This window comes from Pyrgilauda ruficollis, unplaced genomic scaffold (assembly GCF_017590135.1).
Source record: "Pyrgilauda ruficollis isolate IOZ18807 unplaced genomic scaffold, ASM1759013v1 scaffold25, whole genome shotgun sequence".
In the NCBI taxonomy this organism is placed as follows: domain Eukaryota; kingdom Metazoa; phylum Chordata; class Aves; order Passeriformes; family Passeridae; genus Pyrgilauda; species Pyrgilauda ruficollis.
Window position 1 is genome coordinate 4,432,654 of NW_024523822.1, and position 22,529 is coordinate 4,455,182.

General features: G+C 38.5%; 1 protein-coding gene across 2 annotated transcripts in view; it reads right to left on the reverse strand.

Moving 5' to 3' along the window:
- Positions 1 to 748: 748 nt before the first annotated feature.
- Positions 749 to 22,529, reverse strand: part of RAB3C (RAB3C, member RAS oncogene family) — a 115,562-nt gene continuing 93,781 nt past the window's right edge. For both annotated transcript variants that reach the window (XM_041470817.1, XM_041470816.1), the window contains 2 exons: positions 10,471 to 10,595; positions 749 to 936 (listed from right to left, as the gene is read on the reverse strand). In XM_041470817.1, coding sequence (XP_041326751.1) covers positions 749 to 936; positions 10,471 to 10,595 — 313 coding nt within the window. The remainder of the gene's footprint in view (positions 937 to 10,470; positions 10,596 to 22,529) is intronic.

A 22,529-nucleotide genomic window follows, 5' to 3' on the forward strand; every position in this document is an offset into this window, starting at 1 on the left:
CCAGTTTCATAAAATTATTAGTTAGACATGCAGCTCCAATGTAAAAGCAAATACAGTAGCTGTCCAAACAGGATGAAGTACCTAATATCTCTGAGGCTCTGGACTGAATATCCACATCCAGTCGGAAATTGTTGATGAACAGTTGGGAATTTTGATGGCTTTGGGCCCAGGACCTAACTTTCTTCCTATTTCTGCAGTTTTCAGTCAGCCAGGATGTGTAATATTGTGAGTGTGGATTTTCCAAGGAAGGATGTGCTCCAGGAAGTGTCCCTTGTACAAGTGATCTGGCAGAATGAGGGATTTGCTCACTACAGGAATACTTCTAAATTCATTTTTAGTCAGGAAAATATACAAGTGGCTCCAGGAAGCTAAGTCCAAACACCCTGACCACTACCCTAAAAATTCAATTATATAACTTGAAACTGATGAAGTGAGAGACAGATATAGGCAAATATGGTCTGAGGACATGGCACCAGCTGAAGTATGACACAAAACAGTAAAAAGAAAAGAGAAATTAATATACACCCTGCATGCAAAAGCCAGGTTCTAAAACATGGATCATCCTTTCAGACTAAAAACTGCTCCATCCCCATATGCATATCTGAACAGCTGTTTTACATCAGCTGATGTAAAACAAGACTGTTCTCCCAAATAAATTAATAAGACAGTATAAATAAAGGCATATAGACCATTCGTAAATACTCTGTTGGCAATAAACACACTGGAGCTGCCATTGCTGATAGCTGCATTAGCAGCTGCAGCTGGGCTGCTGTGGAGGAGGGGTGTCCTTTAGCTGTGTGTTCTGGTTGCTGGCAGCAATGGTGGGATTCGTCTCCAGACTTTCTGACATTTTGTCACAGATGATATCCACAAGTCGCTCAAACGTCTGCTTGACATTAATGTTTTCCTTGGCACTTGTTTCAAAAAATTCAAATCCTAAGAAAATAAAAGAACATGTTTATGTTCTAGGCATATTTCGGTATCTCCAATAAACATACAAACTTCTCTTGAGCAAGAGACACTCAGAAAGGGAACACACAAGAGCACACATGTGGAAGAAGAGCAGTAAAAACTATAACACAATCAGAGTAAGTACACTAGTGCTACTGGCTTTATACAAGGCTGGATGAAGTCAGGACCACTCCAAATATATTCCCTTAGAAAAATTCTACTTTAACACAGTTTGTTCTAAAACTTGATACCTGTTTCAGGGAAATATTTTAGGAAAGCCTTATATGTACAAATAACGCTTGCAAAAGTACAGGTAAAAAATCAAACAAGACAAGAAAAGTTTTTTGCAATTTGATAGTTACTAAAGTTAGATGTGAATCCATGGGACCAAAGGGATTTCCAGCTCCACAAACAGAATTTATAAAAAAAGAAAAAAAAAACCAAACAGAAATGCACATAAGGAAGAAAACATCTTAATTAATTTGTACAGAAGGACTTTTTATCTATTCATTCCCAATAATTAGCCCAAAGGCAAAAAACATAGCTATCCTTAGCCCTTAAGGGACATGGAAGTTTTTCTAGAGCAGAGACAGCTGTTCTAAGCCCTCCAGAGACAGTCTCTTCTCTGCCTCCATTTGTACCACATCTCACCTCCCACATGTGTCTCATTCATCTAGGCCAGGTTTGCAGCTTGGTGGTCAGCCTGCAATCTAGAAATATTCTGCCAGTGCTGGGTCTTCCCACATGCTTGTTTCCTTTGCAAAGCATTTGTGTTCTTTAATTTATTGTTTTCTAGGACTTTTACCACATTTTTCCCAAGTTAGGACAATGCTTACTGATAATTCACAACTTTCTTCCATTCCTGCCTTTCCACTACCTATAGGTTCAATATTGAAACAGTTTACAAAACATCTGATTCACTGGTAGCTTCTGTAAAGCACAGTCTGGCTTTCCCTTTGCATAACTCTTTTGATTCCTTCTGATTAAATCTGAATATTAATGTGCAATTAGCACTGTCTTTAAGTATGAGAAAAATCCCTGTCAGAAAATTTCAATTACTTGAAATTCCTGGCAGAAGGACAGAAAACAAATCTTTGTGGGTCTGGTGGTTTTGTTTGATTTTTAATTTATTTTTTTTTTTAATTTGGTTTTGAAAGGCCACACGAAATTGAAATGCTAGTACTTTGGTCACATTAGTATTATGTATTCAGTATGCCATCTAAACAGAATGTAATCTACACATTCAGTCCTATAACTGTTGTCCATGCAGCTTTTGCAATTTGAGTTCTAGCCTAGAATTACTGCAGACAATTATATTTAGCTTGATGTGATAACCCTGCAAGAAGTAAAAAGCAATGTACAAACTCAAGCCTGCTCTGATTTTTTTTTTAACTTTATTTTTATTTTTAATTTATGTAAGGTGCCGGACTGAAGTGTCATGAAGAACTAAAATGTTTAAATATCTAGGAGCTAAGCAGTGGCAAAAGCTAGTGTTCATAGGGAGATTTGATAACAAAAGCCACAAATATTGTACAGGGATTTATTTGGTCATATGACTTCTCTGAGTATCAGAAAGAAATGTAAAGCTCACCAGTAAGAGAATGCATTGCCATAAAAACTTTTCATTCCACATTTCTCTGCAAAGCAGGAAAACTGTGAATAATAAAAAGCCTTCTACAAAAGTTACATACAAAGATACAGTTTTAATCTATAAGATACTGCTTTAGTTTGCTTTGCTTACACATTTCCGTTGTTCTAAACTAGAAGGAAAAGGAGGAAAGACAGTGCAGCCTCACTTGCTGGTGGCTTTGGCCCTCCTGCAGAGCTCCATGCAAGAGAAAGCTGTTCAGATCATTTGGGAGCTGCCTGGGAAAGGAAGATCCTCCACAGTTTCAGTATGCTGTGTTGAAACCCAGATGCAGCTCTAGCCCAGCAATGCAGTCAAGAATCTTCCACAGCTCTTAGTGTCTTCTCCACAGGAAGGAGGAGGAAAGCCGCTGTTCCACAGAGGAACAAGCAGAATCATAGGGCAGAAGGGTTGAGTAACAATGGGGGAGTGGTGCACCAAAGCTTTGGAGATGGCAGAAAGAACTCTGAATCTAAAGAGCATTTAGGAGTGGAAGAGTTTTTACAGTTATAAAGATGGAATAATGAGCACATCAGATGATCATGAAATAGCAGATATGATATCTAGGTAAGAGATCTAGACAGAGAAAAGCAGAAAATGAAAGGAAAAGAGTCACAGAGAGGAGGCCCATGTCAAGAACTACTGTAACAAGGCTAAGATCACGAAAATAGGCCCACTGTCTTGGTGAGGATATTTTGCATAAGAACATAATGAAAAACTTACAAGGCATCCATTCTCCAGATTAAATGGAGGGTTACAGAGTGTCAAGCACAAAATAATTGATTCAAATAAAATACTCTGGGGATTTCTATGGAATTTCAGGTATGATTTCAATGTAAGAAGGAAATTGCAGTCATAGCAGTGATGTAGCTGGATATCAGGCTATGAGGGTGGTAATTGCTGGGACCTGCTAGGCTAGGCTTTCCTGCATAGATGAAACAATGAACAGACCTGAGAGAAAGTGGCTGAGCACCCAATTGCCTCCACAATAAAACTAATGCTATATTCTTTACTGGAACTGTAGGGAACAGTTGGGAAACAGTCTGGGAAATTAGCCCAAACAGCTCCTTCTATGTATAGACCTATGATAGGTGCTTTTTCTACGCTTGAATGTGCAAATAAATATCCATCTTCCCAAGAAGAGAATGGGGCATACATGTGAGCTCCTTCCAGGCAGCTCCTGCTGTAAAACAGATGCTGGTGCACATAGGTAAGACACTGTTCTCACAGGTGCAGAAATGGTAGCACAGAAGAATCTTTTGAAGCCAACTAACACAGTTAAGAAAACCTTTATGCAGTTTCTGGTAATAACTGTCAAAGCATCGTGGTATGTACTGAGCAAGTAGGACCAGCTGGATTACAAAAATTCAGCAGAACAGGAGTGCAGATTCTCATCTGATGCAGCCAAAAACACCATTACAAAGACTTGCAAGAGAGGCTCCTGTAGACACCCAAACAACGGATTGTCCTGGGCATGGGATTCAGTTTCTCATGGGACTATTACCTTGTGCAAGATGCCCCAACAAATTAGATTTGTTCTTTTGGCTGGTTCATTTGTTTAACAAAAACCCTGCCTGTGGAACAATTTCAAGGAGCTACACAGATTTTTTCCTAGCAGAGTGTGCTTGAAATCAGCACTAGAATTGTGTTTGTTTTCATTTTCTTATGGAATATTCTGCAAATCCTTTTTCCCCATGACACCGTCTTCTCTCCTGACTCATCTTGCAATTATTTTACTAATGGCTCTTAGACACCCTAAGCTTCATAAATCCCTGTGTATGACAGCCTAAGTTCTATGACTTTTAATACTTTTGTCAGTGTTATTTCCCACTGCTCATTATTAATTGAGAGAAAATATTTTCCATGAGGGTATAACTGTGAAGCGAGGCAGCTATCTGGTGCTGCCCAGGGAAGCAGAGCTCAAAGAACACCATGTCCCCACCACCTGTGATGATCTGTACTGCTGATGTGCATGAGGCCAGGCAGAGGAGATTAGTGCAAAGACATGACAAGCCCAAGAGGTAAGAGCTGAAACTCAGAAAATCCAACACATCAAAGTGTTGCCTGAACATATGTACAAAGTGTGTGGAACATGGAATATGATATTTTAAATGCTTATTTTGTGTTTAATTCTGTTTTCTTTTGCTGATTCCCTCTTTCCCTACTACTGACTCAAAGAAAGCTGGCAAGCTCTTGGCAGCTCCTACAGAGCACTACAGAAGCAGAGCTAGACAGGGCACTGACACGATTCTGTTGTTCACCTGGTGATCTATAATGCACACAGAGCATTTAGATGGCTTTCCTGAATCATACACACAGCCAGAATTACTGATTCTGTACCCTCTCTGCCTCACATATGTGCTGGTTCTGTAGAGGCTCCTTCATAACTGCTCATTAACATTCGTTTATGTCTACTTTCAAAACACAGGAAAGAACAAAGCCCAGAAAGCTCAGTCATGTGCAAAGAGAAGAACACTATGCACCCTCTCATCTTCCTGAGAAAACATGACATCAAGAGCACAGGCCAGACAGCAAACTTTAAGAACATTTCCACAGACAATACAGACAAGATCCATGCTGATGTTTCACAAGCTGATCAGGAGGCATTTTGGTTTCAGAGTGTCTTTCTGCAACAAAGCCAATTTAATTTATCACCCCTGATGTTACGTTTTACAGATGTCCACAAGTGTATGCTCCCTCAATAACTATCCTTCTAAACTTTCATGAAGACAAGCTTGAACTGTGGTCCTTAGTGCTGCTTTTGTCAGTGTCTTGTTCAATCCAGAATTGTGAGGAGGAGTAGTAGGAGACTGCAGCACCAGAGCAAGAAATGGCTGCAGGAAGCTGCTCCCTTTGTAAGAGTAGGATGTAAAAGGCAACCTCCAGGAAGTCATGGGAATTAATAATTTAACAATATCATTGTATATAAAGGAGAGGAGTTAATAAGGCCTTATCTTCTTAAAATTGCATCCTGTGGGTAGTTCTGAGGGGGCACTGGCAGGCACTTACCTTTTTGCCTGCTATGAATAGTATCTAATAAGTTTTGCATTCACGTTACAGGCTGTCAGTCAGGGCAACTGCAAGACCTTTCTCCTCTGCTCAGATGTCCACTTCCTCAGCACTGTCAATATTTTTTAGTCAAAGAGAGAAAGGACACACATGCCATGACTGCAAAGGTCATCTCTCCTAGGAAACTGGGCTGAAAGTAGCTGGAGACCACTGCTGTTCTTCAAAGTATCTTCTACATCAGCAACTATCTGGTTATGGCAGCAGCTCTGGCTTCTTGTGCTTTGCTCTCTAGATCAATAGGATGGGATCTCTGCTGACCTAACAAGCCCAGGTGCTGGACTATAGTCAGAAAATTATTAAAACAACATTAAGCCTCAGAACAGGACTCTGCTAATATTATCTCAGTGAAGAGCAGTGATTTATCACCATTCAAGATAGAGAATTAAAAGGAAGATAAACAGTATTAACAGAAATGCTAAGGTATTTATCCAGTCTTTAGGATGGCTGAATTTATTAATAGCAACAAAGCTAAAGGGGGACTGTCAGCTGTGGCAGAATGGGGAGACCCAAGGGGCTGTTACTGGTCATGCTCTAGCTAACATCTCGTTTTCCAGTCTTTCCAAACAGAAGGTTTCATATAAATTCCAGTTGTATTGATTTTGATTGTTGTTTCCAAATACCTTTTAAATGAGTGCATTTGGACAATAAATTAGATTCCTGGCAAAGATTTTCTTTGTGTGTTTACAGGAGACATGGGGTGAGCAAATCCTTGCTCCTCATTGTTATTAAATAACTTTGCTGTAATGCAGCTCCCAGTATGTGAAAGCAGTGGCAGACTGGCTTTCCTCTCAGTAAAAGAGCATCCTGGGGACAGGAGTCTGTAATTGCTCTGCCAATACCCTGTCTGTGTTGTAGCTAAACAGAAGACTGGTATTTGTCAGTGCTGTCAGTCTGTCTCTTTCCCCTGGAACTAACATTTGCCCATTAAAAATAGCTAAAAAACAGTGAAGGATGGAAGTTTGAATGGGCATATTGTGGCACAACCCAATTATTTTCATTTTTAGTGCAAATTTAGATGCAGCCATATGTCTGTGCTCTCTAAGCTGTGGGTGACCCTGCCTTGTGCACCACAGCCTCCAGTCAGCCACAGAGGCAAAAGAGAACTTGCTGTTCCAGCAAACTGTGTGCTGAGGTGTCAGTTCCCACTTGGTTCCTGATTTGCATGCCAAAATTACAGCACTACAAATGCCTCTTCAGTTCAGTGCCTAAACTCACAGATGCCTAGTGCACACAGCATGCCCACAGATGCCTAATGTATGTGTTACCCCACGGGGCTCCTGCCCCTGGCACGTGAAGGTGCATCCCAGTCCTGATGCTGGGGAGCTGCTGCCTTGTGCCCCAGCCCTGGAAGGATTCAGAAACCAGTCGTGTTCCTCTTCCATCTCAGCAGAAGCTCTGCTCTTGCAGGCTGGGTCAGACCACAAACAATTGCACCCTCTGTAAGACCTGACACCAACACTGGCAAAAGCTCCACTTTCAGGCCTACTGGCATGCTAAATGGTTTAATTTGAAGAAATGCAATCACAGCTCAATCCTGTCTCTGTTGTCTCCCTGGCAAAACCATTACCTACATAAATATATGAGCCAAGAAAAAATAAAACCTAAATAGTCAGGGAAGGATGATTCTGTTTGAAGTACAATCTTTTTCTGTTTGGTTTTTTTTTTTTTTTTTTTTTTTTTTTGAAATTTTTTTTAAAAAATTTGGAAAAACATTTTTTTTTTTTTTTTTTTTTGGAAATTATTTTCAAAGCATTGGGAATCAAGACAAGGAGAGAGGAAAAAAGGAAGTAGGAATAAGAGAAAAATGAGGACAAAATAAAGAAGAACAAAAAAATGAGAAGGAGAAAAAGGAGAAGAAGGAGAAGGAGAAGAAGAGGGAGAAGAAGGAGAAGAAGAGGGAGAAGAAGGAGAAGAAGAGGGAGAAGAAAGAGAAGAAAAGAGAAGAAAAGAAAAGATAAAAGAAAGGAAAAGAAAAAAGACAGAAAACAAAGACAAGAAAATAAAAGAGAAAAGAAGAAAAGAAAAGAAAAGAAAAGAAAAGAAAAGAAAAGAAAAGAAAAGAAAAGAAAAGAAAAGAAAAGAAAAGAAAAGAAAAGAAAAGAAAAGAGAAAAGAAGAAAGAAAAGAAATGCTATGATCCATAGTGGTGTTGCCAGTGTCATGTTATTAACAATAAATTTAAAAAAAATGTTCAAAGCAAACAAGACAGATTCTGCCCTCATAAAGATTCTGTAATTTTGCTTCAAGGTCAGGTCTGCGTTTCTAACTATTCTTTCATTCTTTTGTGAACTTTGAGTAGTGCCATGAAAAGGGTCTGCAGATGTACCACATGGTAGTTGTCAAGTTCAGCAAACCTCCTCCAACAGTAATGAGACTTATGTTGGTTCATTTGAACTCCTTGTTTGGGTTACACTTGAGAAATAAGCCAGCACAGAGATTTAAAGAAATGAATGATTACACCTGGTTAATAAACTTTAAGGCCACACTTTTCAGAGAGGTCAGGAGCCAAAAGTAGGCCCCATTTTCCAATAACACTGTTCTCAACAGAACAACATGTTCCCCAGAGGGTTTAATTCCCAGTGCTCTTTTTGACCTTCTGAATGTTCACCCCAGAAAGTGCATGTGTTCATTTTTCTCTTCAAATGATTTCAAGTGACTTCAAACAAACAAGGGCTGAAAATAAAACCACACTTGATAACAGAGGGTGTCACAGTGTAGTTTTTGAACAGCACTCATGAATCTTATTGGTTTGTGTCTGTGATCAGCACTGTGTTCAAAGAGCCCACAGTTTTAAAATGTCTGGCTGGACAGAAAAATCTATATTGTTATTTTTAAAACTTGTCTGTAAGAGATGTTGTCAACTTACTGCCAGAGAAACAAAAGACAGTCCCATGTGTAAAACACAATGGGTGCCCTCCAAACCAGCCAGCAAGGCCAGTGCACTTACTGCAGTTACATCACCTCACCCAGTCTCTGGGCAGATTTATGAAATTATTGCAGCTGTACAGGAAACATGTAAATAATTGTGTGTGCAGTCTGACTACAGTAAATGACTAGATCAGAGACACAAGTTTTCTAATACAATAATCTGCCCTTGAGATAGCCACAGGATATATATCTGAGAAAAGAAACCCCCTGAGCAGATAAATATGGAAATAGAGGATAATCTTCTTCCATAAAGATTGAATTTTAAACCCCAGGAGTTAGAATTTGCTTTAAAGTCTGAAACATGAGTTTTGTTATCTATCTCATTACTCTTTTTTCTTTTTTTCAAGCATTGGTTATTACATCTGAGGATTCTTGACTGTAAAACATATAAAGTTCCGTCTTGTCTTGATAAATTCCTGACCTTGGGGAGGCCTTGTCAATTCATTGCATAATTTTTTTTAATAGGAATATGGTTCAAGGAATAGAAATTCAGATTTTTTAATATCACTTAAAAAAAATTTCAAACTCTATAGTGAAAATTTATGGTTGTTGCTAAACGTTTCAGCACTTTGTCAAAATTCATGGTGAAAGTACACAGTTAGATTTTTGGGATCTCTTTGTCCAAGGAATACACATTCCTATCTCCTAGTACAATGAGTAAACATTAGAAATGGGAAGAACATATATAGAAAAATATATATAAAAATACAACAGGTATTCTGCAAAGATAAATATCCTCTGTTAATGATTTGGTTGCAAGCAATTTGAGAAACTCAATTCTTTACAAATATTGGTAAGTTTTTTGGATACAACCTTCTGTTAAATATTTCCTGTCATCTTTCAAAGACTAATTTACAGTAATCATTAATGTATTCATTCAAGGAGTTCTTTTACACATATGCAACACTTATTAAGACAGATACAATAGGAAGGTATGTTATTTGATGAAATTGTTTACCCGGAAAACTAATTGTACAAGTGGAAAACAGTATTTTTTTAAAAAATAAGGTCATTGACCTGTGAATATACGCAAATTAAGAACCACATAGTGAGATTAGATCCCCTATTAAAACATCCTTTCATCTACCTACCTATATAGGGATAGTGACAAGGAGATCTTGGTTACATATATTTTGACCAGACTGAGCTTTGACCATACCTAATTTTAAAAACAATAACAAATCCATGCCCATAATTTATGATTCCCTATGCATAAATTGACCTCTAACAATGCCAGAATTTGATTTACACACCTGCTGAGCTTACTCTCCAGAGGTCAGGAAATTTGAAGGAAAAAAGAGGCTGGGTAGTAGTATTACAATGATACTCTGGGGATTTTCCGTAAAGTTTGGCCATTGTAACTTCAAAAACACTTCATGGAATGAAAGGATAACACAGTTGTGTAGAAACAGAAACAAAAAAGGTGCTCACAGCTTGGCAATTTTCTGTGTATACAGAATTTGCTTCCCAGAGGGAGACTTTATGAAACAAGTTCATATCTACAGTTCTGTGAATGTACAGTAGATCAGTGGATGAAGTGTTAGCAGTGGGAGTTTGAGCTGGACAGCAGCATATTTCTGTTCTGGAGTATTGGTATTGCTAATCATAACCCAAATCTACTCAAGTTACAAAAAAGATCTAGTAAGCTTTTTATGCAATATCTCCTTTTCTCTCTTTTGGTGTTTTTTTTTTTTTTTGAGGGGACGGCATTTAGGGTTTTTTGATTTGTTTGCTCCATATCTAAAAGGCTGTAGAAATAAAAGGGAAGCAGTGTGTGACTATTCCTTTACAATGAATGTGTCATGAACATGTATTTGCAAGTACTGTAGCAATAAATGAAATCAATTTGTGCATTCTCACAAGCAACCACAAAGCTTTTGTTGTGTCATTTCTTACCAAGTTGCTCCGCTAAATGTTTTCCTCTCTCAGCAAAGATTACCCGTTCATCCTCCATGTCACATTTGTTGCCAACCAAAATAACCTGGGCATTATCCCAAGAGTACGTTTTGATTTGAGTTGACCTTAAAAGACAAAGGGAGAGAGAGGAGTCAAAGCAAAGCAAATTCCCCTTCATTTCAAACAGAGCTGCAAAAAGACAAAAGAGAAAATACTGATTTTGACAGCTAGGGTAACATGATTCTGTTTAATTACAGATTTCAAATAAACTAAGGATTATCTGTCAGGTATTACTATTACAGAGTTCATTTGAACTCCTTGTTTCAACACAGGTTTTACTTTTGCTTGCTAAAAATAATATTTTCTCCTGCCATCAACATTCTTCCTTTACTTTTAGAAAGAAGAGATTATACTTTCTCCTGTTTCCACATTTTAATACAAACCTCATAATCTAAAAACAGAGCTCTGAAAGAAAATCAGCAACGTATTCATTTCTTATCTTTTACTTTTGAGATCAGGATGTAAATTTAGCAGCAAAACTTCAAAAATTTCAGAGCTAGTCTATCTTCCTTCTGTTGTTTCTCTCCAGCACATTCCTCTGCAGGTCTTTGATCTACCAGAAGGTCAGCAACACTTACATGGTGCATTAAGCCATGGACAGGGGCTGAGTTTGAACTCTGATTTACCTTCCATTTAAGGGATACAATCCTCAATCATGACTGCAGCTGAGTGGAAGTATCAGAGGCCTTAAAACACCGTAGGGACCATGAGTGCTGGTGGTGAAACAGCTCACGGTGCTTTCTTTGAATGCAAGCAGATAATGGGTGACTTGGAAACATACTTGTGGTACTTATCAGTTTCTGCCTGCCATCATTCTGCTGGTACCAGATCTGCTCTGTAGAAGGAAAGCTCCATGGCTCCAGGCTCAGCCAGGAGTGATGCTGCTGGTTACCACCTTCTGACTGGGAGCAGTATGTGCCCTTGAAGGTAACACAGGATGCAGGAAACTTATGATTTGTCTTGAGCTTGTGACTAAGTCTGGCTCTAGGCTCAAAGTTTTTGGTGGGATCAATGATCAGTGGAGAGAGAAGAAGACAGAGAGCATACCTCTTTCTGCCAGACTGTCCCACACCATTTCCTCCCTCCCTCCCTCCTCGGACAATACAGGATGTTTAGGAAAATAGCAATATAATAGAAACTAATTTCTATAACTACACATTTATGAGAGGACACCCTGGAAAGGGATCCTGTGGCATATGCTGGACTTTTTTTCCCAAAGTCTCTTTGACAAAAGATGAAATAAAAAAATCTGTCACCTAAATGTCTTGCAATGCTGGTCTGCATGGGTACATTCACTACTGACCCCTTCTCGTAACACAGCCATCATCTCTACTTATTGAGACCCCTGTCTGCAAAGTCTTACATTCAAAAAAAAGATCATAATCTTTTCTAATTTGGTCTGACAACTGATTCTGGTGAAAGACAGAAAATGGATCAAATCTCCCCAGCTGGCTTTGCTTACTGCAAAACCAGAGGGATGGCCATGGGCAAAAGCTGCTATAGCTATCTCTGGGACTCTGGGTCCAATGCCATTGCCTACAGGTTCCCTGCATAAGTCAAAAACCTCTAGGCCACATCTGATGGGTTTGCAGTGACAGGCAGAGAAATTGAAAGGGGAGGATCACTGCTTTTAGGAATGTTGCATTTATCACAATCAACACAAAGAAGCTGAGGGAAGTCCCAGGCATTTTGTGCTACAGATTGGTCCCTTGGGCCTGACCTGATCTTTTCTTCAAGAAATGGACTCTGTGCTACTTTTAATCTCTTTTAATAGTAATTTGCGTAGGTGTAAGGTACTGTGACCAAAAAGAACTTCCCAATACACTTATATTTTACTAAAGATACCATTTCTCAGAAATAAAAAGGACAATATGCATTCACTTTGACAGAAATGTCCTTTTGGAATCATGCTGAGTGGTTAAGCAAAGTAGAATTATTATTGTGTTTTTTAACCCGAACTACATTTGTCACCACAGCAATTTTGCAAATACTAGTACCTCAAGTGCCAGAGTATGTTAGTCCATTAAGGGCTCTAAAAGAGTTTAGCTCTGAACAATTATTACTTGGGAGCCAATTTATTCCCTTAATGTCAGCAGGAAATCAAATACATTTCAAAAGCAAAATCCACAGTAAAGATATTAAGCTTTACAGAAGGAATTACTTACATAATCTATAAAGTTGAAATAGAATAAACTGATGAAGAAATACAGCCTGAAGAAATATCATCACACAACTGTAAAGAGCATTCATTCAGCCATGTTTTGCAGACTTTGCCTCCAGAGCTTTACATGAGTTTCTTTCATTAAGAATGTAAGGTCCCTTCATTTTACTGCAGCCAGATGTGATTTTTTATTCTACAACTACAAATCTGTGCGTTCAAATTCTTCTCATTACTAAAGCTTATTTTATTCATAGACATTATTTAGTCTGTCTTGCTTTTGTCTCATCTTCTAGTTATATTTTTTTCAAGTAACAAGAAGAGATCTTGCCCTTGCAAACAAATCCAAAGGCTTACATTTTGCAAACAACTTAGTAGTGCAAAAATATAACTGAAAATTAGTCAAATGTATTCACACCCAACACCACATCAGCAGAAGCTTGATTCCAAGGATATAATAGGCTTATTACTGTTATGTTTTCTTTAAGAGATATAGTCCCACTACTGGCCTCTGTAGGTTTTGATTCCCACAATTCTCCACCAAAGCCAACACATAGGTCACTTGAAAAAAAAGAGATTTTGCTGTTCCTTGCATACATGACCTTTCAAATGACCAAGGCTTCTGATTAATACAAAACACAAGCAGTTGTCCTTGTGAAGAACTTCAGCTTCAGGAAGATTGAAGACATGAAAAGGCAAATATGGTGTTTGCAGTAAGGTGAAAAAGACAGTTCTCATTCACTCTCATTGACCTGGTATATGTCAGTAGTAATTTACCCTGTAAGTCTTTCCCTTTCTAGTTTTATGGTGGGCATGTAACCTGCATCATGCCTGAATTTTTATAAGGTATAGACTCCAGGGGGGCAGATTAATGGAGGAGTGCAATGATCCATTACTTTCCATGATCAACACCATGCTTGTTCCCCCTGTACTGTAGTTCTACCAGCCCCTTGTCAGAAAAGAGCATTTGCTGAATGCAAACAAAAGCAATGCTATTGACTTATCATAAAACAGAGAGATCTTCAAATAACTGCCCAGCAAAAATGGCAGGGAGCCTGTGTGTGCTGTTGGTCAGCTTGTAAGGAATGCTGTGCAGTGGGACAGAGTGGGGTTCAGGAACATGCATCCCCAGCTAGCTGAGCTGGCTGAGATGCTGGAAGACAAGGTAGATAGCACAGAGCAATATGGGGTAGCTGTTCTGATGTCACTGCTGTGGAAACCAGACTGTTCATATTAGATTAAGTGATAAAAGCTTATCTGTACATACAAAAGAAGCACAGAGAGATTATGGCAGGAGAGAGAGCCCAAATAATATCCTGGCCCTGGCTGCTTTCAGGCCTATTGCAGGAAACATCAGATTATCCAAAGCCTATGTCCACTAGCCTGGTGGAGCAGTAGTGTGCTAAAGCAGGTTACCAAATTAAGACTCAGAAAAATACCAGGACACCACATCCAGGTCCCTTCCAGGGTTGTTCCAAGAAAGTCCCAGCCTCACTATCTAGCATGAAACCCATCACTGCAAGTCATCACTGGAGGCTTATATCCAGGTGTCAGATCCAGGGGCAGCTACTGGGCAGATTGAGGTTATGAGCCCAGCTGATGGCGGGAGCCACAATGTGTATGTCTGCACAGATACATATGCTCATGAATGGACCTCGATGCTGCACTGTTTTGGTGGGGAGCAGTGTGAGGATGATGATGCTTTTGGTGTTTGTGGGAGCACTCTGGGGGATCCTGGGTGTTTTTGTCTGCAATGTGTTTGTGTATGGTCAAGTGTATATGTATATATATACATGTGTGTTGTGCCTTTGTGAGTTATGTGCACATGGCCTGCTGGGAATAGATCTTCAACCTCACTACTCAATATATTTCAGGTTGCACCCGCTGCTGGCATACCTTCAGTTTACTCTGAATACCCATTCAGATGACCACTTTTTACTAACTCATCTATGTCCAGAGCAAATATTCATATAACCTGGAATAGTCTTTAGTATATTTTCACCCACAGACAGCATGGAAGGCAAGCAAATCTATTCAGTAAAGACATGTTCATAGACTAAATATATCAGGAATATGAACTTTTAGATAGCCTCAATCTATTCACCACTCTTTGAACCAAGTCCTCCAAGGAGGCTTGCCTATCATATAGAGGCTGATTTCACAGGCTTTTTAGATTAATTATGTAGTAAGTCACATGAACAAACAGCAAGATAAACACCTTAACCAAATGCTCTCAAGAGGGCTATGTATAATGTTCATTCCAGCAAGGTTAGGAAACATGTTGTATATTTGATCATTTGATTTAGGAAAGGAGTACTCAATGAACTGGGGTGCATCACCTTGCCAGGAAAAAGAAATAAAAAACTGCAAACCTATGCAAAAAACTTCAAACAAACCATAACCAAATTAAAGAAACCTCTACCAAACAGGTTGGTTTTGGTTTTGTTTGGTTTTTTTTGTTTGTTTGTTTTGTTTTTTTTAATTACTGTTTTTTGTACTGTTTTTTTGACTGCACTGATTAATTCTTAAAATTCTCCTGTCTTTATCTACAGCATGGTGACTGCAAAGTCCATTAGCTGAATTATTAGAGGTCACAGTGTAGTGGTGGGATCTCAGGTAGAGTCCAGGTTATCTATTCTTTCTCAGTTTATTTATTTGGTAAGAGGCAGTATCAGAGAAGCAACTATGAATTTGGAGGGGTTTCCAAAAGTATTCAGTGTCCCCAGTTGAACTTCATGCCTTTATTTGCTAAAGAGTGTGCCAAGTGTCCATGACTCACTGAGCAGGAAGGGTTGCTCTCCAGCTTTGTCAGGAGACATCATTTTCCTTCTGTAATTGAAGCAAGGAAGGATCTCTTTCCCTCTTCCCCCAGTCTCCATCTTGTGATGTGGGAAGACACACCACTGCCCTCTCAAACCCCTAATACAGCCAGGGATGGTAAGAGGAAGCTCTGTCATTCACTTCTTTTCAAATAATGGAATTATGCCACAAATCCTTTCCCACCCTCCTTGTCAGTGAGGAGCTCTGACACATTTCCCATTCAAACCAACTTTTCCACAGAGTGAGTCTGAGGTCTCCTTCATACAACCAAGTGTTTTCTACACTTCAGTGTACACCATATGTTCCATTCTTTTTCCCATGCCCTCTATATCACCTAAACTCTTATTATTCCCAGCAATACTGATAGGTTATGTGCCTTAAGAATGCCCCAGCATCTTGGAGTTTACCTCTCGCCTCTCTCTTTCACACTTATCTTTTAGATATGGTGAAAGCAGGGCATATGTAGGATTATTCTGTATGGCACATTAAATGACTGCAATGCTCAGTCTTGATGGCCATTCGTAATCTGGCTCTGTACCAGCTGCTCTGCACTGGGTGCTTAGACCTTGCTGCAGGCAGGGCAGGGAGAGAGGTGGCCTCAGGCTTTTCATCTGTTCTCCAGTAAACAATCTAGTATTAGTGGGAGACAAGCCATTCAAAATATATAGACCTACCAACCAAAACTCCAACTCAGCTCTCTAATTGGAATTTTGAAGAGAGTACTAAGGTAAAAAATTTGAAGCAATCTTAGCAAAAAAACAAGGCAAAGTGTCCTGGTGTACTTGAATACTAGGCTTTTTGTGGCCACCGTTATTGACATAGCAGGGATATACTAGAAATAATTAGTAATTATGTCACTAATAATAAAAAGAATATGCTAACATTTGCCAGATTTTAATTGAACTGATGAATAGATGGAGCCATACACAGAAATAGTACTATCTTTAAGAAACTGCTCAGGATCTTTCCTCCTCTACTGACAAGGGAAACCTGGATATTTGCAACTTTTGAAATCTTTCTATTTGTTTCATCTTTCTGGTGTGCTCTACCTGCAAGCCATAAAACCTCCAGGATTGTGGCTAATACAAATAGTTTTATCTCTTCCATTTATGAACCCCTGAATAATTATTGAAGCCATTAATGAAAACCATGGGAAGCAATGGATAAAGGAAATAATTATCAAAATAAAAAGCTGATGCAGATTAACATGTGACCAGAATGAGCAAATTGCAGCTCAGTCATTCTCAAGGCAGTTTTAAAACCTAGTGGACATTCTAGCATCTTCACTTCTCTCCAGAATTCATGATATATTGAATTTGTGATGTTTATTTTCAGTGATGGCACTGGCACCCACTGACTGCAAATGCTTATTAACATGTGATAGAGAATAGACAAAGACATCCCAGCAACACAGAGTACTGAAAATGGATGGAGAAGAGCAGTGAAAGGGAGACATAAATAAGGAAAATAAATTTGCTCCACCCTTAATATCACAACATAGCAAGAGAAAAAGGATCTGGGGAGAAGTGGATGTGCTAAGGATACGTTCAGTGTGGATAGCTTGGTAAGCAGGGCAGTTCGAGCTGCAGATTGTACTCTGGGTAGCAGGAGCTCAAGGAAAAGTAAACCTGAGCTACTCTTTGCACAACAAAAGGCCAGGAACCTGTGGTGTCAGCCAGGTGACTGGACAATCAGACACAGCGGGAACTGATGACCCCAGACTTTTGAGGGCTTAGGCTCTGAGGGTATAAAAGCCCAGCTCATCTTTATTAGGTGTCCCTCCTCAAAGGCACCAGCTCAAGTCGTTAATTTGTTGCTGCACCATGATTAAATTATTTTAAGGATACAGAGGTCTGAGCCTCTGCTGTGGATGTCTGAGACCCTGTTACGGGAAAGGTGGGAGAGCCAGTGAGGAAACCTGGCTGACTGTGGGAGTGTGGGATGTGTAGGGTCACTGGAGCCACCTGCTGTGAAGAGGCTTTGGTCCCAGGTGGGGCAGGTGTGGCTCCTGGATGGTTGGACAAGAAAGTTTCCTTTACACAAGTGATAGCAAAAATGGGATACATCAACCCCTCCATGCTTGCAAAAGAGCAGGATATATGAATATTGCCCAAGACTGACTGTATCTGATGTGTCAGTTGTTGTTTATACAGTACTGTGTTTTCTGTCTGGATTGAAGGGCAAATGAAGAAAAATGCCTTATGATTGTGAAAAAACCCACTGATATTGAAGAAACCAGAACAATGCCAATTATTCACCACTTCTTCTGACAGGCTTTATCTTCCTTGTGCAGAGACAAAGAGTGCACACTGTGCAAAGAAATGCTACACATTTAACCTTTCATTGGAGGAAGATAGACTGATGATGCAGAAGCTGCATGACAGGTGTGACACTAACAAATTATCAGCCAGAAAGCTAGTTAAAATGCACATTACCCGGAGCATCACAGGTTTTTGTTGTTCTGGATCTACTTTAATGAAAAAAATCCTTCACTACAAGCTTCTGACGCCATAACTTCATTTTAGAAAACCTGGTGTCACATTTCAGTTCTGACAGGCTGTAAAGATACTCAAAATTAATCCAGTTCTTTTGGAGATAAAACTGAGCAGATCTTTAATATGTGCATTTTTATAACCTTATGCAAGGAAATACAACATTTTGCAAAAAGTTTAGTTACCTACAAACAAAAAAAGAAGATAGAAAGCAGGGATAACAGTTAAGCTGATGTTCTTTGTGTGTTTATGTCATTTATTCTTATTTATTCTTATTTATTCTTGGTGATATTCCATTACCATAATTGTAATGGGGAAGTATATGCTTACCCTGTGATGTCCACTCTGGGTCTGCATTTAGTAGAATGCAATAACAACTGACATAGCATTAATAATCACACTATTCTGTGTGGTAATTAGGATGAGAGGTAAGGCATTATGTCAACCAGAATTGTCTTTCTAGTCAACCATCTCTAGCTGTTCCTACTGTGCTTGTGGAAGTGTCGTCCCATCCAGAGTTCTCTGCTGAGTACTTTATTGAGTTACATTTCACCTTTCATGTAATATACAAATATTTTTTTAGAAGAGTCCATGTATTATTTTTGGTGCCTTTTATGTACAGTGCTGTTTCAAATAAGAGTACCAAGTGTCTGTTATTGTCTGAAAATTATTTTCTGACATTAAAATTCAAATCCATTGGATAATGATCTCTGATGTCAAATTAATATATTGTTGGCAAAAGACATTAAGTTTAACTCTATTTTTTTCCATACTTTACATAACATAAGATAACAAAAGTTATCTTTTACATACTTTAGTTGGAGTTACAATGAAGGACCAAAAGCTTACAGGGCATACTCAATTTGTGTTAATCAGATTGTAGATGTCCTCAGTTTTTGCATCTTTGGCACAATCTGCAAACTGCTTTTTTTACAGCTGTGAAATACACCTTGAAACTACTTTCCAATACCAGTGTAGCAAGAGCCCAGTATGAAATTAATGCATTAATAAAAATAAAAAAGACTGTGCTCTAAGTTAGTATTGTATTCTTTACCCCTCCTCCCCGTACCTCCTGTGCTTGAGTTCTGATGGTCCTCTCCTTAGATAAAAAGCTCTCCAGGTGGGCTGTTTTCCTGTACCTACACAGCCAGCACACCTCAGCCCTCAGCAGAGTAACCACACACAGTACACCTGGCACTGCACACACTGCAGACTGTTTTGTCACAGAGACATATAACAGAGAATTTGTGGAGGAGTTCAAGGCAAGGTGGGCTTTGGCTGAAGGTATGCTGAATTCATGAAAAAGAGTAAATTCCCTGTCAGTCAATCTCATTTCTTCCTTTTCTGGTGTGTAGTACATACTGGCTTCACAGGCTTTTTGCTGAGAAAAGTAGAATGGATATTTAAAAGAAATCAATGAATAATAGATAAAAATAGTGTGTTAGACACTAAGGGCAAAGAGATCTTCCAAGCAATTTTCTTATATTTTTTGTCAAGATAGAGCAATATAAAGTACATCTCAATATTTAATTCTTATTAACAGGAGTACAAAATCCTCTCTTGCAACAAGGTTTACTTATGGGCAGACCAACTAATATAGTACATTTTTCACAGTAGGACACATGCTAATGAAGAGTTTTTATGTCATGTATAATGCCACAAGCTGTGTCATATTGTGGGAAGTGATTTAACAACTCACCACACAGACAAAAGGCTGTACATTTTAATTTTCTCCCCACTGAGAAACCCACCATTAAATTATCATCCTTCAAAGCTGCTACCACACATGCACAGTGAAAACAATCAAAAAAAAAGGGATTTGAAAAGAGATGGAAAAAAGTCTTTATAGGAAAATAATATTCATGGAAACAATAAAAAACAAAATACAGACTGCACTTGCACATCTTTTGATTATCCCCTTGTTTTCATGTTCCAGATGCTTCCACATAAATGATTCTGTTTATCACCAATTTAGTTGATTGCCCAGACTGTGGCTGGAATTCCAAGTAATGACCCTAATCAATCCAGCTGATCCTAACTCTGCTATTTGAAAAACAGAGATATAAAATAAGGGAGTTATGAAAGAATTTACTAAAACAACTACAGCATCTGCTTGAGTATATTGCACTTTCAAGTAAATGAGCAATTTGCTGTCACTTAATTTTTTTGCTTGCTCTTTTGTGATTTTATATATAAGAATATATATAAGGGAACTGATACAGACAGATACATATGTGTCCTCATTTTCTGTTTTTCTCTCTTACACTGATGGGCTTTTGATAATATAAAAAAAAATATAGCTAAGCAAGCAATAGTGATGCTGAACAAGTTCTTTTGGTCCTAGACTTTCATATCTAATATCTTCCTCTTCACTGCACCTACAACAGTCCCCTAACCCAGGACTGCACTGCCTACCAAAAAGGCTTTTGCACCTGGGATTACTGACTAGTGTCTCATCTCCAGCCCCAAAGAGCACCTACCCAACAGTGGCATTTTGGGAGCAGTGAAGTTCTTAAAGGCATGGTCAAGTTCTTTTGTTTTATACCAATATTGAGAGTTTTATAGCAATCATTGAGGTGGATCACACAGGATTATTTATTTTCCATCATTTCTTTTAAATAGCAAATCCAGATTCATATATACAATATATATGGCAAGTATCTGCCAACAGGACATCCCTATTTTAAGGAAATTCTGATTAATCAACTCTCAGGAACTCTGAGTTGACCCTGATTTTTTCTGTCAAATCTCATTATGAAATGCATTGCACATTTGTCTCTCTTAATCCCTTCTACCTATTTCATGAGGAATGACTTCCAAGTTTCTCTCACTTATCAAATTCATTTCTTTGGATTTCATTTCCTCTATTGTTTAGCTTTCATTTTTTTTTCAAGTTTAAATGAACTGTGCGATTACTTCTCTTATGTCCAGTTGTCTTAGATAATTTATGTTTATATTTTTCATTTGGTATTTTGCATTAACTCTTTCACAAACAATTCAGTCTTATATGCACATAAATTGAGTCCTGAAATGCCTGTGTTTAAGTATGAGAGATGGAATTGAAACAAATCATATCTAAATGTAATCACTGAAAAATCTTACCAGGTTATTGAAGCCACTTGTGATAAATTATCATCACCTATCCTTCTTAAAGATTCATGAAGCCTGTAAGTATCAGAGCAATCATGTGAATTATTTTACTTCTTCTTGTTAAGAGACAGCATTGTTTTACTAAAACATCAAGGATATATTTCTTTTATATTTCTGTTACTATTATTTTACACAAAATTGATATAAATCCTAGCAGCATTTGTCTTTAAGGTTGTTTACCCTGTTTTTCTCTGGAAGCAGAGGAATGGAAACATTCAGAATTAGGCATTAAATTTTGATTCTCCCGCTGTGTCCTTGCAATCATACTTCTTTGAGAGTAATTTCCCTGTGTGGCTATACACTTGTAAACACAAGGGATTTGAGGTCCGAAATTTTGAAATGTGACCTAGTTTTCAGTTGAACATGTGAGCTTCTGACTTTTGTCACAGATACCTGGAATTGGATTGGCAAAATAGCAACTGTCTTTATCTCATGGTTAACTGACGCTAACTGGTTAACTTGTTGAGTATGACTTCTGCAGTGGTACTGGGGATTTTGGGGGGCTTGGTAGTTGTTTTTTTGTTTTTTTTTCCTTTGAGGTCATGAGAGTAAATTTTGAATTTGTCTGACCATATTTTGTTTTGGGGTACTGCTGATCAAAATTCATTCTGTGAGGGCTGCCACTAGCCAAAGACAACAGTAAAAACCATTTCCCTGTCTACATCCTGTCTGGCACAGGGTGGCAGGATTGTCTTGCTGACTCACACTGCAAGCAAGTAAACTGCAGGTTTATTCCTGCTGACTCACAGAAGATGGAGGGACACTTCAGATTTTATTTCTAGGATTAATAAGAAGGTGAGATTTTTTTTTTTTTTAAGGGGAAAAAATGGGTTGTGTATTCATTCAGAATATCAGTAGTACTGCTACATGATTCACAAATCGAAAGACTGGGTTTATAGATACATATGGGTAGATATATATATTTTTCCTTTCAAGCCCTAGCTAGTATATATTTGGGATTTTCTTCTCCTTCACAGCCCTGCAAACCAAAGTATAGTGTTTTTCCCTGACCCCAAAAGCCTGAGTGTTGCAGAAGTTAACAGTAACACATGCAGGCATAAATACAACGTCCTAATAAAACATGGAGACTGGATGTAAAACTTCTTAACATTTGAAAACTGAACACAGTGGCATTTCAACAAGCTAGAGCCCTCAATCAAAAAAAACCACCCACCACAAAAACAAAACAAAACAACAACAACAAAAAAATTTAAAAAATTAAACAACAACAACAACAACAACAAAAAAAACAACAACAAAAAAACACCCCAGTTTAATGGTTTTTTATTGGGACTTTGTCACTGACTTCAGTGGGTAAACACCTCTCTAAGAGGACAAAACCATGTTCATTGGCTAGGCAGTAATCTTTGTATGGAAAG